At 37.7% G+C, this 17,411-nt stretch overlaps 1 protein-coding gene across 1 annotated transcript in view; it reads left to right on the plus strand.

The window, feature by feature from the left end:
* Positions 1 to 17,411, plus strand: part of COL4A3 (collagen, type IV, alpha 3 (Goodpasture antigen)) — a 69,561-nt gene that overhangs the window by 30,883 nt on the left and 21,267 nt on the right. Inside the window, exons 13-27 of the mRNA XM_010568419.1 lie at positions 1,086 to 1,163; positions 2,652 to 2,714; positions 2,985 to 3,041; positions 4,808 to 4,852; positions 6,214 to 6,312; positions 8,031 to 8,118; positions 9,218 to 9,253; positions 9,602 to 9,766; positions 10,861 to 10,953; positions 11,695 to 11,790; positions 12,137 to 12,207; positions 13,421 to 13,609; positions 14,535 to 14,703; positions 15,578 to 15,670; positions 16,774 to 16,878. Of these exons, the coding sequence (XP_010566721.1) occupies positions 1,086 to 1,163; positions 2,652 to 2,714; positions 2,985 to 3,041; positions 4,808 to 4,852; positions 6,214 to 6,312; positions 8,031 to 8,118; positions 9,218 to 9,253; positions 9,602 to 9,766; positions 10,861 to 10,953; positions 11,695 to 11,790; positions 12,137 to 12,207; positions 13,421 to 13,609; positions 14,535 to 14,703; positions 15,578 to 15,670; positions 16,774 to 16,878 (1,447 nt within the window). The remainder of the gene's footprint in view (positions 1 to 1,085; positions 1,164 to 2,651; positions 2,715 to 2,984; positions 3,042 to 4,807; positions 4,853 to 6,213; positions 6,313 to 8,030; positions 8,119 to 9,217; positions 9,254 to 9,601; positions 9,767 to 10,860; positions 10,954 to 11,694; positions 11,791 to 12,136; positions 12,208 to 13,420; positions 13,610 to 14,534; positions 14,704 to 15,577; positions 15,671 to 16,773; positions 16,879 to 17,411) is intronic.

Genomic DNA, 17,411 nt, shown 5'->3' on the forward strand with positions numbered 1-17,411 from the left:
AACTTCTTATGGCCAACATCTTTTCAGTGTCAGCCTTTATGATGCTAGAAAACCTCCCAGATTTTGCATAAAAATTGAATGACTTGTCATCCTTGTTCTTACTTTGTATCCCATATAATTGATATTAAGCTAGAAATGACTACAAATACAAATATTGCCTCTCAGGACCTCAGCTGGAGGACCAGTGTAGTCAGTCTGAATGTCCTTACAGGATCCTTTCAAGAACTTGGGGCATCTCACAGTTACGCTAACTGACCTGCACAGATTCAGCTGTGAACTGAAACAGCACTATCTGACAGTGGGATTGGTTTTAACTTTGTAATTACTACCAGCAATGTGCTAGAAGTTTCCTGGGAAAATTTCTGTAAAGAGAATTGATTATTCATTAGCATTAGCTCAGGTGACTGTGGAGCATCTTGCTTCCTTATGGAAGACTCATGCATTCTTTGCTGTTATGCTGCAAGTGCATGCAAAGGCATTCCACTAGCTTAAAATCACTGGAAGTTAATGGATGTTGTTTTTTTGAGCTCCACAGGAAAGATTTAGGACTTCCCCTGCTCTAAAAGATCCGTAATGAAAAAGTGTACTGTAATATTAATGTTTTCGGTTAAGGACACACAAAAGCTAATTTAATCTGTCAGCACTATGTTACAATCATCTCCCTGTAATACACAGACTGCAGTTTTGAGGGTGTCACTGAAGACAGTTCATGTATTTTATTGATTGACTTAATCAAATGGAGAGAAAAATTATAATCAAGGAGTTATTTTTATTTGGAGTTAAAATGGTTGTATAACTTTTAATTTAATAGTAATCAAAATTTAGCTATTTCTAGATACTTTAAGAGAAATCAGCCTATGCATTTCTATATTTCTCAGCTAGGAGAAGGTTGTCATAGTAGTCTTAAGTCTTCCATATGTCTTTTTTATTGGAAGATAAATAGCAAGCAAAGAGAAATGTTAACTGTATTAATGGCTAAGTGTAATGACAGAAAAATTTTCATGTTGTCAAAAGTATAGCAATAGAAATTTGAAACAAAAAAACATGCTGTTTATAATTGCTTTATTTTTCTTTTTTGTTTAAAGGGTGACACTGGGTTAACTGGACCCCCTGGACCACCAGGAACCGTTATTGTGACATTAAGTGGACCAGACAACACAACGGTAGTAAAATTGTTAAACATCACATTCAGATAAGCATCTTACTAGGTTTTACTTTGAGAGGACATTTTCATCTTCATTGTTCCGATAACATTTCCTTTCACCCATCCTAACATTTTTCAGAGTTGTTTAGTTAGATACTAAGCTCTCCTTAAGAGTGTGTCTCTACAGCCAGCTCAGCTGAGGTGTGTGTATTCACATGCATATCTGCACAATGCCAGTGGAATGTTAAATGCTTATTAGTAATCCACCTGCTGTGGATCTCCAAGTACATGAAAAGTAAATCACTTTTAGCTTTATCAAATCAACATGGATTTTCTGAATGGCTATCAAAGCCACAGCTGTGTTGACCTCTGGGCCTTGTCACTGAAAATATCAGGGCTCTGAACTACCAGAGTTTCATGAAAGCTTACAACGTGTTCATGTACATTTCATAGTTTATTTTCTCATTGTTTTTACTGGAACATGAGTAGTCATGGAAAGTGTTGGAAAAACAGTGAGTATTGGAGAAAGGAAATACTCTGATTCAGCTTTCATTTTAGGTATTGCTTTGTGACTTAAAATTTTTGCATTTTGTCCTTACATAGAACTTAAACAGCAGTAATTGACACACAGTTTTAAGTCTTCACATATTAACAGAACAGGTCTTCCACCTGTTCTTGACTCTGTTTTCCTTATTTAATTTGCATCTAATCCATGGAGCATCAAAACTCCCTGGATTTTTGCATCACTGTGCACTTGATGCAAAACTCCTGTGAATTTTGCATTAAGACTGTATTGAAGGAAGAGAGATTGCAGAAGCAAGGTTCAGCTTTTAGGCATAGCAGCTCTTCCCTGTTTAAATCAAATATGGACCACCCGGAGCACTTCGCAGTCGCAGCTGCGGCAGTTTATCATGGGGGAACGGCAATTTTTCACAGGCACTGGGCATAAAGGTTTAAAAACCCCTCAAAACTCCTTACTTAAATAGTTTGGGGCCTGAGTCTAACCAGGTAATATTTAGGCAGTCTGTAAACTTTGGCTTTACAATGACCTTAGGCTGTGTCCCAGTACACAGTAGTACTACACAGTAGGGTAATCTAATATTGAGCCCACAGAGGGAAGGTTTACATGGGTAGCCACTGCATTTACGTATTGGAGGTAACTGTAGCTCCAGTGGAGCAACTAAGGTTTATTTGGTTTTTGCTTGCAATTTCTTGTTGCCATTTCTGGGGATATTTATTCCAGTCCCCTTGCATGCAATCACAGGTAGGTTGTTTTGAACTCACTATGTTCAGAAATAATGTGCAGAGCCAGTTTCTTCTCCAAATATCATAGACAGGCAGGAGCGCTGATATCAAGTTTCTGTTTCTTAGTCATTTCAGTAGAACCATCTCTGCTTAAAGAAGCTTGCTGGTAACATAAGGATTTCTTATTTGTAAAACTTGAGTGTTATGGTAGGCACAGAAAAATCCAAAAGACCATATTAAATTTTTATTTATTGTGTAATAGGACTTGAAAGGAGAGAAAGGAGAAAAAGGATCAAGAGGACTTCCAGGGCCAATGGGGTTCACAGTAAGTGACCAGAAGTAAATCCCTTAAATCCAGATGTTTAGGCAGCATCACCTAGTAAATGCTACTCTATTTAGAGTCCAGTATTTACACTACTTATTCCAACCTTTGATGAATAGAATACCTATTAACATTATTAATTAGAATTAGAATACCCATTCTAACTGTACTTTATTTTTACACTTTTTTTGAAAAGATAAATTACAAAAGATACATTTTAATTAGAAAATGTGAGTCTCAAGTATGTGTATCTTGAGGCTGGTTTTGTTACAGGGGCCTGTTGGTGATTCTCAAAGTGAAAAGGGTGACCAAGGAGAACCCGGAGCACAGGTATGTGCAAACAACTGAGTACACATGTTAGTCTTTTCTGAAAAGCAGTTTTGCACTGGTGTTGCTCTCCAGTTTTTGCTTCAATGCCACTTGGAGCAAATTTTCTTAGATTCGAAAGCTCTTTCATCCAGTAAACCAGACTAGAGAGCTGAAAGTCAAATGACTGTTCTTATAGGCTCACTTACCATGAGTACATGAAGTAAAGGTCAGTTGATGGTGGGTGCCCTTCTATTTGTTTTGCTGTAAAAGTTCTACTGTTGAAACTTAGTAAAAAAAAAAAAAAAAAGTGCTCTTCTGAACACATACTGGCTTTATAGTGCCAGTGTGTATGTAGAAGAGAATTAAAAACATTGGGTTTACTTAAGGCAGCAGACTTAAATTGGTATGCTCAACCAGCAGGTGTGTGGAGACATGAAGAAAATTGTCATAAGAGTTATTCTATTAACACAAAAACATGAGAAAAAAAATGATATGTTTATTTTAAAAAGCATACACATTAAAATATTATTTACTTGAGTACATCTATATTTTGAAGAGAATTAAATAGGAAGTTACCACTTTGCATTCAAATGGCTTTCAGACTTTCAGATAAAAACTAATCAATGAAAGATGCAGGTTCTTAGTAACTAAAACTGTATGAATTCATAACAGTTTACTAATATGTAATCAGGTGAGAACCCTAAAATACCCAAATAAATCAAAATGTTTTGTGACATTTTCTGAACAAAACATTTTGATTCCAAATACATTTTTAAAAGCAATATTAAGAAAATAATTTTCTCATGAAATATCTAATTCTGTCCAAACATATGTATTTAGAAACTTTTCCCATATGTGGTTGCCATAAATTTTCTTCCACAAGGAAGGGTAGCAAGACAAGACCAGTACTACCTGTAGATAGCTTTTTCTCCAGCTGTATGGTGCTATAATGATGATGATGCTATAGAGCAACTTGATTATTATTTTTATTATTCCTATATGTTATGAAAATTTTTGAGTTACTGGTTTAAAGTACTAAAAGTTCTTGCTACCCAATGTGTGTTATTCTTCCTCCATCTTCTGTGTTTCTTCCATATTATGTCTTCTGTTTGCAAAAGCCCTGTCCTGTCATGCAGTATTTTTTATAACTCTTAACTGACCTCCCCCTTCCTCCTTAGTGGATGAAGTAGTAGAGCACCCTTGCTTTTCTGCCTGTTGACCTTGAAGAATGCTAAGGAAATACAAATTGTGTTAAGACATTGACTGACTGGCTATTCTGAAATGAAAACAAAATTTTTACTATTGAAATTACATCAGTGAGCACAAAATATCAAATGGCTATGGATTTTACATTCTAGAAAAAAATACTATTTTGTGCAAGTGAGTTTTGAGCCTGTGGTGACATCTTTCCAGCTCCCCTTCTTCTTTTCCAGAGTATCATCCTTGGTTACGTTCTGCAATCTTTTGAGTATTGCTGTTTTTTCTCATGCTTGCATCGTAATTCATGGCCTGGTCATCTTTTTCAGAATTATTTTAAGTTTCATTGGTTTATTCTGTGAAAAACAAATTTCTAAAACATACTTTCTCCCCTGTTGTTCTGAGCTCTTCATCTTCCACCCCCCTTTATCTTGTAACTAGCTGCCTGCTTAATGGCTTTTCAAAATTTATATAAAGATCTAAAATACACTTATATGTGCAGTATTTAGTTGTTATGCTCTTTGAATGCAATGACCCCTCTCTTGATCATCTTAAGTTTTTTTATTTTATTTTATGTTTTTCCTTTGTAGGGTAAACCTGGAAAAGAAGGTGCCCCAGGTCCACCTGGCTTACCGGTAATGAAGGAAGCCTTCTAAATGTTTTCTAAGTAATAGCCATCTGTTTATTACAGTGATATCTTCCTGTCATAGCTTTTTCACATTGCAGAATGTGTTTGAAAATGTTGATTTGCATACACTGTGAAACATTTTCTTTCACACAGCTGTCTTTGGGATGTACTGTCTCCTCATAGATTTATGCAGGAGAGAGGGGCTCAGTTCATAGATGTTGTCTCTTCTTCTGTATAAAATAAAAAGACATGTTGCCTGTTGCTGACTATCTAAAAAGTTTGAGACACAGTCCAAGTTATGCAAAATTAATTCTACTGAGTTTAATTCTGGTTAGTCACGTTGAAATTTTTACAAAGGAGTTATACCTTCACTTCAGCATAAATCAAGAAGCAAAATGAATAATTTGTCATCACTAGAATCAAAGACATTCTTTTACAAAGAAAAGTTATTGTTAAGGTCACAGCTGCCTTGGCCTGAAACAAGATGACTGATAGATATTAAAACTGTCATCTTGTCATCATATAATTCTTAAAATATGCCATTTTATAATGAAAGTGATCTCATTTGCCTACTAATTTAAAAGCTAAGGTTGTTCAAATGTGTTTGGAATACTGTATTCAATCAGTGAAATATCAATTCTTTTATATTTACTTCACTTCCACTTTAATGACATCATTAGGGTCACAATGACCTTACAAATACCTTACAAAAATTCTTATTGTCAGAATAGCCCATTTCTCACGTGTCTTACTAAAACATCATCTTCATCATGCCAAAATGACCTTTGCAGACAATCTAAACACATTCCACTCTGTCAAAGAATGTGGAATGACAAACCGCAAAGCTCCACTGCCTCACCTAACAGGAGGAAAACCTTCTGTCATTCAGCTGCATAAGCTTCTAAGAAGTCTCTTTTCCTTGCATGTATATGCTTGCAGAAAGCTTTAGCAGCAGTCTGCACTCTTTTCCCCCAGTTTTGCTGACAGCTCTTGAGATCAACACCATCACGCAGACTGACCAAGCTGAATGTGAGTGTCACGTTGTGTTCAGTTTCTCTCCTTTCAGAAATTGTAGTTTGTAGAGGGAGAACAAACCAGAGCCTCCTACACTCGCACTATCCAGGACAGCTCCACCTTGGGATTGGTGGAGTGTGCCGTTACAAAGGCAGGTTTGGATGAGAGACCTGCTGTATTTCCCACAGACATGGAACTGTACCCCAAACAGAGTCTTTCCCTGAGATTTCTTCATGTGAGCAAGTCATATTCACATTGCCATCATCATGAAAAATTAAAGCTTTCCATTTTAGATCTTAGTGATGGCAGTGCTAAAAGATTAATCCTCATAAAATTGTGTACTGTCACCTGCAGGGACAAAAGGGTGAACAGGGCAGACCAGGACTGGCTGGCAGGCAAGGAGCTAAGGTATTGTCTAATGGTTTTGTTGTTGCTTTTGAGGATGAGCATAAGGTATGTTTTGGGGTTTTGGTTATTTATCACTGTGTATGCAATGTGTTTTACCTTACCTAACAGATGACAAGTAATGATATCATGGAATAGGGAAGGGATCAGCTGAAACAGATCATGTGTTTGAACTGGTGTCCATCTCTATGCCTGCTGATATGTTCTTGTAGTTTTTGGTGTATGTGGCTGAATAGTTGTGAAAGGAACAGAGATGGGGGTGGTGAAGGACTGGTCAGGAGCAGAAGTTCTTTAATGTTTTGAACAGTGTACTGAAGTAACAGTGAGTACCAAATGTCATGTCATGTATTGTTTTTAATAAACAAACCCATCTCTGTCCTCTGATGAAGGGGATGAAAGGAAACACTGGTCCACCTGGAGCTTGTGGTCGAGTAAGTGTAAATTATCTTCATCATATCATTGTTCTAAACTGTTAGAATAAGAATAAGCCAAACTGCCTGTATGAGGCAATAATGGATGTCCTGTGGTGCTCTAACCGAGGCATGGCTTTTTCAAAGTACTGGTGTTGCTAGGAGTCTCACGGAGATGGCATTGTCCTTCACATGGAGCCAGATGCATGATGAGGTCCTGGTTAGACCTCACTCAGTTCCAGCAATTTTGGCAGGAGATTGGACTGTCACAGGACAGTTACAGAAATTCACAGGAGTTAATTTTTAAACCAATCATTATTCAGTTCCAGAACAGTTTGTGTTAATTTTAAAATCCTAAGACTTTTTAAAGAAAGCAAGAGATGCTGTGAGAACAATTTCTCTGTCTGGTCATGCTGTCTCACTAGTGGCTTTCTTAAAGGCCTCGTGTACCTAATGGAAACCTTCTGCCCAAATTGTTCAAAAGAAATAACTTTGTAAAAAGCTGAATCATTTGTGATATTGACAGAGTACTAAAAAACCACTGCTTTTCAAAAAATCTATAGGAGAAAAGTAAAAATTTTGATATTTAATTTTAAGCAGATTTTTATTCCTTTTAAAATTGGTGCATTAGTAGTCAATTTAAATTTCAGTGTGATGTTTATATATGAAGGCACAATAATTATTATAATACTGATTTGTCAGTAATGGTGCCCATGCAAAATATTCCAGAAAAGAGCAAAAATTTGTAGATATAAAAAAACAGAGGTACAGCAAATTGCCTTTTGATTTTGCCTGTCATTTGTAGAAACTTGAAACATCGCAATACTAAATTTTAATAAATTAAGTATTAATTTTTATAGGAATGACTTTTTAATGCACATGTGATTTAAGTAGTTGATTTTTGTCTGTTTTCATGTGTGATTATTTAAAAGAGTAGTCTAGATACAGCTGATGCTGCTTTGAGCCAATAGAATAGACAAAGTGATTCCTAGAGGTTTCTTTCAACAATATTTTTGATTTCATGCTACCATAATATTTGTGACTGGGTCTCCAACTTATACCTTGCCTGTATAATTGCATCTGTAGGCAGAGGAGTTCTCTGGGAGTTGAAGAATTGAGCTGAAATCCCAGCCCCATATATTTGTACAGGCCTTCTGGTATTATCTGTGTGTAACAATTATGATTTCATTTCTGGCTGCTTGTAATTACCATGTGATTAGAAAGGTATCATGGTGTCACAAAATCAAAATTAAGAATGAGATCATAGCATTGTTCTAACTAAATGTTCAATATGAGGTACTGTGCTTCTCTCTTCATTCTCACTATTCTTTCTTTTCTTACAATCTTTCTCTTAAGACGGAGTATTATGATAGTGTTGTTGGTGAAAAAGGAGATGAAGGACCCCCCGGACCTCCAGGACCAAAAGGTCAACGTGGCATGCCTGGTGAGTGGGACATCAAAACTAGAGTCTTTTAGGAAGAGCTGTTCACTCAAAGGGTTTGTTGCAGGATAGGTTTTTGAGCACTCAGCAACCTGCTTCTGCCTTTACAAGAATATTTCCAAAATACTCCCATCAAATTGCAGAATTGAAATGTAATCTGAGACTTTGATTTATGGCCATATTTCCTCTTAAAAATAATGAAGCTGGCACATTTCTTTGCGCAGATAATTGAGTTGACCATCTAAGCTCACTGACATCCTGTCTCATGACCTTAGTGGACTACTGTATCAGCACATCATTTGTATATGCCGTAGACAAACGATCAGGGCTCTAAGTCTCCTGTTAAAGGTCATGTGCTTTTTTCTCTTTTTTCTTTTTTTTTTTTTATAGCTTTCATAGTTTGTCTTATGCCATTTTTATTGCTTGTCATTCCAAAATAATAATGATCTGCAAGTTTTTATTTTGTTTATTTTGGCCATGCTGTAAAATTAAAATGTACTGATTTATTATTTGAGCTGTATCACAATGTAACAAGGACTTGTGGGCTGAACTCTGAGGCATCTTGTAGGTTATATCTTGTACTCATCCAGTGAGTCCTTGCCTTCTGTGTTTTGATGTTCTAGTTTTATGAATATTTATGTATCCAAGTGATTGTGTTGCATTCAGTGAATACACTTTGTTGTTACAAATCTACTTGCATACTTGGAAGGGATGGCAACAGGAAAGTTGAGCCTTGCAAAGATATTAATGCATTGCTAAGAGGTGGTATATTTACTAGAGCAAATAATAGTGGCAAAAAGAAGCAAGTTTGCAGGCCTGTAAGTTGTTCTCAAGTAATTGAGTGCATCCCCATCTAAGATAAATGTGGTGGATCCTATTCCTGCCTCTCGTAAACATCCATATCTTGCCAGATTTCAGGGAGAATTGTCAGTATGCAACAGTTGCATAAGTAATAGATGCCTACTCAGTCAAAACCAGATTCTTAAAAGATAAAATAAGCTTAAAATGCAGAAGCCCAAAGTTTGCAGTCAATGTTATTCAGTAGTGACTTTGCAGAGAATACAGTGGTTTAACTCGAGTTCTAAATGCATTGCTTTTGCAGGACCACAGGGTCCTCCTGGAGGTGCTGGTAGACCAGGTATGTGTAATGATCCAGTACCAACAATAAAATACATTGTTCTTCCTGCCCGTTATACTGAATAAGCTTGGTGGAATCTTAACTTCAGATTACTTCAAACATATCTCTAAGTGGTAAAAAAATGTCACCCAAAAGCTTTGATGGGCCAAGCATTTAAAAAGAGGTTAAAGATCATTTTAAAATGTCTTTACATTCTCATTGTGATTATTTAATATATTACAAGATAAAAAAGATTTGTAGGATGAACTCAGTATGTTTGTGTCTCATTCATCCTATTGAGTACTTCCTTTGCTTTGAAATTCCATTTCTTCTTTAACTTCTTTTTTGTATTTTTTCCTGTTTGGTTAGGTGTGTCAAGACCTGGTCTGAGAGGTCCCCCAGGATTTCCTGGGCCAAAAGGAACAAAAGGAGAGAAAGGACAGACTGGCTTGTGTATTGTAGGCCCTCCAGGACTACCTGGTATTACTGGCAGACCTGGTTCTGTTGGATTACCAGGTCCTCCAGGAGAACCAGGTGATGTTTCAGTATTGTATGTACAATGAACAAGAACAAATCCAGAGTCATCTCAATACCTAATGTATGAGATTATATAAATTCATTACTTACAGAGTATATTTTGAGTAATATGGTTGAATAATTTCTCTTCGGAAATTCTGTTTTAGGATATTCATGAAAACACATATGTAGTGAAGGTCTGTGCTCCATTGCTAATGAGATTCTGTGAGGAAGATACAATGGCTTCCCAAAGATTTCTCACCTTTTTGTATAACTGTGACTCTAAAAATCTGCTACATAAAACCAGGAAAGACTAATGAGATAAAATCTGTTCTTAAAAAAACTCTAATTTTTCCAAAAGTTGTAGTAAATCTGTAAAACTAAATTCAGAAGGGGCTAATATGAAAGGTAGAGAAATCACTTGCATGCCTCCAGAGGTCTTAGTGGGCCTTAGAGCAGGTTTGAAGTTCTGGCAGCATGAAAATAAAGTCGTAGCAGTTTATAATACTTCTAGGAAAATGTATTAACTTGGAATACCTCTTTAACTAGGAGTCCCAACAGCATCATGTTTCTTTTTTATGTGGTATGGCCAAACCAAGTTTTTCTGAACCAGTACCAATGTAGTGCTCCTCTTTTCTCTCTCTTCGAAAAATGTATCTATGCCCCATATACATTACCTTAGGAAGAGCTCGATGCATGTTCTGTTTTTCCAAAGTACTAGTAAATACAGCAGAATAATTCTGTCGAAAATACATGAACAGCATTAATAATTCAGGATTAAAAAAAAAAGTTTCCCTACCACGAATGGAAATACTTTCCTAGAAGGACTGTGCTTTTTAAAGGCTAGACAGATCTCAGTTATTCTGCTGAGATTTACTTTGGCATTACCATATTTATCCTCAAGTACTTCCAGTTACAGGTGTTTTGGATTTGTCCAGGTAGTTCCCTCTTTTAAATGAATCACAGAATGATAGAATATCTCAAGTTGAAAGGGAGCCATAAGGATCAGAATACTGTCTCCAGCTCATCCCTGCAACATTTTTGTCTCAGCAGCTAGAGAATTGTCTGAATAATCTGCTGATGTAATGGTGCCATGCTCGTTTCATTAACAGGTAGAGTAACATTTAGAACAGGCTTACCAGGACTTCCTGGAGAGCCAGGGTGTACAGGACCTCCGGGACCTCCAGGAGATACGGGCGTTAAAGGTCAGTTTCAGAAAACTACCGCTCAGAAGTAGACGGTACAATCCAGTAATCTTCATGGATCCTCATAAGATTTTGAATTTAATTTATCTCTTAAGCCATTTGATGAGTTCAGAGATTTAAAAGAATTCATTAGGGATAGCAAGATGTCTTCCTCCCCTTACAGTAAACAGCAGTTAGAAGGGCAGTGCATGTGCCAGTGCTGCACACCAGTTGTACAGCACTGCATCAGGGTGTAAATCTTCACTGGAACAATTATTACAGATTGGTAGGGTTTTCATATTCTCATGTTCAGCACTAACAGTTGTTCTCTGAGAGAAGTCTCCTGCAAATCTCCCCACAGGAGATGCTGAATCTCTTTGCCACTTGCTAGTCGTTAAAGTCACCCAGGCTGTTATGGAGCCATGTTAGTTTGAAGCCTATGTCCCTTTCATCTTTTCAGAGAATTTGGCTTATCAGTAGAGTGACTGTATCCAAATGGGTTACTAAAACTAGACTTGAAAAAATAAAGAGATCTAAACTGAATGTCCCTGCATTTTCAGTTAAATGTTATCAGTTCTGATTCACTGTCTGACCACAGATAATTTTGTACTGTGTTGGAAGCGATCTTCCAACAAAATAAAGGCTGTGATTCTACCACTCTCTGGCCAAAAAGTGTTAGCCATCCACTATAACAATGTAACACATCAGTTAAGCTTGGGAATGACTAGCTGTGGAACAACTAATGAATTATTTTCGTTCTAGGTGATGAAGCTTACGTGTGTACTGATTGCAGCTATATTCCGGGAATACCTGGTCTTCCTGGTTCTCCTGGGCCACAAGGCCAGGATGGCATGCCTGGTAAATTATCTTGTTGCTCTTAACAGGATGGTAGGAAATGCCAATGATTTTGCTTTTAGCATGAGAATCAGGTTTTGGCACGTCTGCAGCATGCAGTCCTTGAACTAGCCCTGAGGCTGTGATGAGTGTAAGAGCCTGATGCAGCTCCATCCACTGATACGAGCACAAGCCCTAAAAGAGGTGAAGTCAGAATTCTAATAGGCTTAGGTGCAGCATGAAGCCAGGTCAGTCTATGATGATGCAGTCAATGTAACAAGCAGAAACATTCAATACTGGGTATGATTATTGGAGCTTGTCAAAATCCATGTCCTTGTTTTCATTAAAAAATATGCTGTTTCTTTTGCAGGTAGAGAAGGAACAAGAGGTCCAAAAGGTTCTCCAGGTTCTCCAGGAGCACCAGGGTTTCCAGGAGCTCAAGTAAGACTTCGGTTTTTCAGATCCCCACAAGAATTATTTCAGAGAAACCTCATGGCTGGTGTTACATGCAGTGTCATACTGGGTGACCTCAACAGTTTTCTTTCTGTAGTAATGAATGTGTCTGCATGGGAAGCCTAGGCAGAAACTGTAAAGTATGGCTGACCTAGCTTTACATGAGCCTGTTTTGCTCAGTGCAGCAGGAAGTTCAGTCCAGGCAGTGAGGCAGGTAAACCTGTGTGATTAACCTGTGCTGCATTTCATGATGGCTAGACTACTTCTGCCTGGTATGGGTAGTTTACAGTTAACTTCTGTTCATCACTGTGATTCTATAACCATGGCAGTTGCTGTAAAGCATATATAGAGTTTTGTGTGCTTTGATCTTCGTCAGACTTCTTACTTCTCTTGTTTCCAGCATACTCAGGACTTGCTAAAGCCCCAGCCATGCAGAGAAACTTGCTTCTTGTAATACCCTCTTCAGTGGTGCAAAGAACATTCCCTCTTGGGAAACATTATGAAGAGGGAAGGCTGACACCTGCTGCCACAGACATACCATTTGGTTGTTCTAATTTGTGCCTGTAGTAGTAATTATTTATGGGAAATTACAGTTGGCGCTGTCCAATAAGAAAATGTCAGGCACAAGTATTCATTGTGGTTGCCGTACAGGTGCAGAATGAGTCTTGTAACAGGCTTTTCCAGAAAGCTCCCAGGAGTTCATGAGACCAAGATCACTAGAGCCCAGTGTGCTTTCAGCTTGTACTGGTTTTGGCTGGGATAGAGTACCCACTTTGTACCCTGAGGGGGAGAGAAGGGAGAGGAGAAGTTAACTACAAACAGAGCCAACGGTGGCAGTTACAGTGTCCCTGGGGAGATATTCCCATGTGGAGGAGAAATCTCTAATTAGATTAAGGTACTTGGCCTTCTTTTTATGCTTCCAAAGCACAACCAGGTAGCTAATAGTCTGATCCATTAAATGATCCTGCATTGTTCCCACTTCTAGTAGCGTAGATTAAATGATAATCAGGAGTAAAGGCAGGAGAAAAAGGAAGAACAAACGAACAAATGAAACCCCAAAACCCTGTTGATTGAAGTGTTCTGTTACAGTGAATAAAGATGAGAATAGAGAGAATCACTCAGGTATTTAATTTAAAAAAAGAAAGCTTGAAAACAGTTGACATATGTCAGCACTGAAGTTCTTTTGATTGCTCTGTTCCAGGGACCTCCAGGTTTTCGAGGAGATCAAGGACGTAAAGGATCAAAAGGTGAGCCAGGTTACGTATATCCAGAAGGGCCAAAGGGTGAGCGAGGAGATCCAGGGGCCAGAGGAGATAAAGGAAGAAAAGGTTCAAGTGGATTTCTGGGAAGACCTGGCTCTAAAGGATGCAAGGGCTCTAAAGGTGAAGAGGTGGGTATGCACTGTTCGCAATTAATATAGAATTCATGATAACCTAAGTCAGTATTGATGTCTTGTACAACAGTCTGTTTTATCTATTCAGATACTTTAACTGAATATCCTCTACCTGACTTATGGGTAGTGTGCTCAACTATAGCAACCAATATGCATGGAAGAATGAGGGTAAATACTCTTATGTAATACTAGAGGGAGATGAGGCTAGTGTAGGTACATGTTGCTGAAAAACCTATGCAGTCTATTTTGGTATTAGTTTGGATATTTGTATTGGAGCATTATCTTGGATTCCTATGATGAATAAGATTTTTTTTAAAAAGATAGTTTTCCTGACTACTTAAAATGCTTAAAAGGAGATAATAATCGAAACGGTTCCTGTTCAGTCTTTAGGAGTTAATCTTCAGTCAGGGCTGAGAGAAACCACAAAAGCTGGGAGGACTGACCATAAAACTAGAATCATTAGGGCAGAGCTCTTTGTTCAGCAGAAGCAAAAAGTAACAATTATTGTTGTGTTGTGTTGGCTGAGAAACTGTTGAAGTAATTTAGATATAACTATCTCTAAACCTGACTCCACAATATTCAAGGAGATTCAGAGCTGGGGTGGTTTTTTTTCATTACCAAATCTGTTTTAAAAAGAAAAAAGTGTACAGTGTAATGCCAGAGCAATTGAAAAAACAAGCTGTTGTATTTATTTGTATGATTTCACTCTTAATAGCCTTTTATTTGTAACCATTTATAACAAAACTTATATTCTTTTAATCACAAGTAAATCAGAGGAAAAATTCCTCTTAAATTAGCAGAGCTACCCTGTTACTAAAGTAATGCACAATTATAGTGAGGCAGAGAATCAGGCATTTTGTTTTGAAGGCTGGTGTGGAAAGCAAGTAATGCTTGGTATACACACATGTGTAATCATTAATAGGGATTGGCTGGTTCAAAAGGAGACAGAGGACTACCTGGATTGCCTGGCAGTCTTGGTCTTCCTGGAGAGATGGGGCTTCCTGGACTGCCAGGATATGGACCACAAGGAATAAGAGGTTTCAAAGGCTCTAAAGGAGTACCTGGTCCACCTGGATTACCTGGAGAAGCTGGTTTGTAACATCCTATTTTACCATGTTTTACCTATGTTAAAGAGTACTTGGTTGAAATTGCAGAGATACATTGAAGTCAAAGACATAATTTATGAAACACGGGAAGTTTTTCTTGCAATGAGATTTCAACAGTGTTGTTCCAACTTTGGTCCCACTGGAGATAATAACAAAAGTCTTAGGGTCATAATTGAGGTTGGACGGACCCTATAAGGTCTTTAGTCCAAATTCCTGCTCAGAGCAGGGTCAGCTATGAGATCAGACCAAGTTACTCAAGGCATTATCCAGTTGAGCCTTAAAAACCTCCAAGGACAAAGACAGCACATCATCTTTGGGCAGCCTGTTCCAGTGCTTGACTGTCCTCATCATGGAAAAAAAAAAAAAAGTCTTTAAATATGTATCCAGTCACCATTGTTAGTGTGGCCTAAGTCATCAGGGGAAAATACAAATGACTTAATCATTTTTGAGTGCTGAAAACAGACCAGCATATGTACTTATAGGTAAGCATAATCTGGAAGAATTCAAAGTTGGACAGCAGATATAGTCAAGGTTTCTTAAAGAGAATACCCATTAAATCTTTATGAAATGGAGTTGCAGATTAAGCATTTCTCAATTGCATCATTGTCCTGCTGACTTTGTGCTTCCTTTTCTGTGTTGCCACTAGACTGCAGATGGGCTTGGTGTCAATAAAATTCTTTTGCTTTATGAAGCCAGGATCCGAAGGCTTTTCAAAGTCTGCTGGAGTTTCAGAAATATGGAAACTGTAGAAGACTGCATTTTTAACAGAGTAGCTTGATCACGAATGTTTTTAAATGCTTAAGATTACATATTGCCAAACTATAAGCCTTTGTAATCTTTGATTATGTATTTGCTGAAGGTCTGAAAGGAGAGACCACTAGGATAACTCCATTACCTGCATCGCCAGGACCTCAAGGACCAGATGGTTTACCTGGACCCCCGGGAGTGCCTGGTGAGTACATCTGCACTAAATACAGTAAAAATCATAGAGAATCTGATTGGGATTTCTCTCCCAGCTCTGGCCAGATAAAACTGTTGGGTTACTTTGAAATAACTGTAAAAAGGATTTCAGTGGTACAGAAACTGTGGAATTAGCTGTAACATTCCCTTTCAAGAAGACTAGAGGAAGTAGATGTGAATAGGGAGGGCACACAGGGCCGTGTCCATGGTGCCAGAATGGCAGAGATTCCAAGCAGTCTTATGCTTTCACTTGGTTCCTCCAAGAACCAGAAACATCTGGTGCATGTGCCACAGCTTGTATAACCAAGAAGGCGCCTCTGGCATAATTTTGACAAAAGCATATTGTAAATTATGCTGGGACTGCTGCAACCTTCAAAACAGAAGGAACAAAATTAGGTTGAAGCATTCTTAATCTTCATGAAGCCCTTAGCTCTTCTCATGCTTTGCAGGGGCATAGTCAAAAAAGTAACTATATTACTAAGTTTCCTGGTTCCTTTTTGACATGACTGTTACTAATCATGGTTCTAAGATATTAAGAACCTGAGTTTCCTTTTTTGGGTGGGTTTTGGGCTTGGGTTCTAGGTTGGATTTTTTTTGGTTGCTGGTGTTTTAAATTTTGCAGAATTTTTGAATTCACTGAAGGACAGTAGGTGACATTCAGACTAACTGTAAGGCATCTTTGCTTTGGTTTTGTAGAACAATAGTCCTTAAAGCTGCCCTGGATAGCATAGGAAAATTTCTTGGCAGCTCTATGGTAGCTTCTGTTCTTACAGTTGTTCTGTTCCAAGCTTCACCCCTATAATGAGCATTTGTATCTTCTCAGCAAGTGGAAGATTTCTATCTGCACGTAGTTGTTCCTAGAAGTCTGGAATCTGGGCAGATTGCATAAAAACTAAACTCACAGACTCATGCCTGCTTTGATACTGTGAACACAGTTAGCATTTTAACTGTGAAAAACTGTGGAGGAGAAATAGTGTCTAAGTTCTAATATAATCTACAGTGGTGTCCTAATTAATAATGACAAGCTATAAAATGCCTAACCTTACAAGTTGATGTTCTGTGGTAAGATACAGTTTACTTATTTTCTTTGTACAGGTAGGGTTGGAGCAAGAGGTCAGCCGGGTGATTCAGGACATCTAGGACCAACAGGTGACACAGGCTTTCCAGGGCTTGGGTTTCCTGGAAACCCAGGTCCAAAAGGTAAAATACTCTTTTTGATCATCTTCTTCAAAAAAAGCAAAACTAAAAAAAATTGACTATTTTTTTTTGTCTACATTAAAAACAATCGAGTTTAAAAAAAAAAAATCAAAGAACATTATTCAGACAGGCAAATGTTTTTAGCGCTCTTGTAATTTACTGCCTTAAGGCTTATAAATTGCAAGTTTGAAATATTTTTAAGTATTTCAGAGAATCAAGCATCAAAGCTGGCAGTAAGACAATATTTTAAAAGACACTGATGCTTCATGGAATACTGCCCAAGGTGCAGTTCATCTGAGTGCCACACTTCAGATGGATTCTCTTTACCTGGATAATTGTTACAGAGACAGAGCTGTATAAGTGTCAGTACTTTATTTTTAATCAGTTTTGATTATGTGCAATGCAATACCTGCACTAGTGTGCAGGTAATAGAAAGCATTTTGAATACTGTGAATTTGGCCATTCCTCATGCAAAGTCATACCCCACTTTTGAACACTAGAAATATTAAGAAATTCTTATAATCCTGTCAGGATGG

This window comes from Haliaeetus leucocephalus, unplaced genomic scaffold (genome assembly GCF_000737465.1).
Source record: "Haliaeetus leucocephalus isolate CR32 unplaced genomic scaffold, Haliaeetus_leucocephalus-4.0 Scaffold240, whole genome shotgun sequence".
Taxonomy (NCBI): domain Eukaryota; kingdom Metazoa; phylum Chordata; class Aves; order Accipitriformes; family Accipitridae; genus Haliaeetus; species Haliaeetus leucocephalus.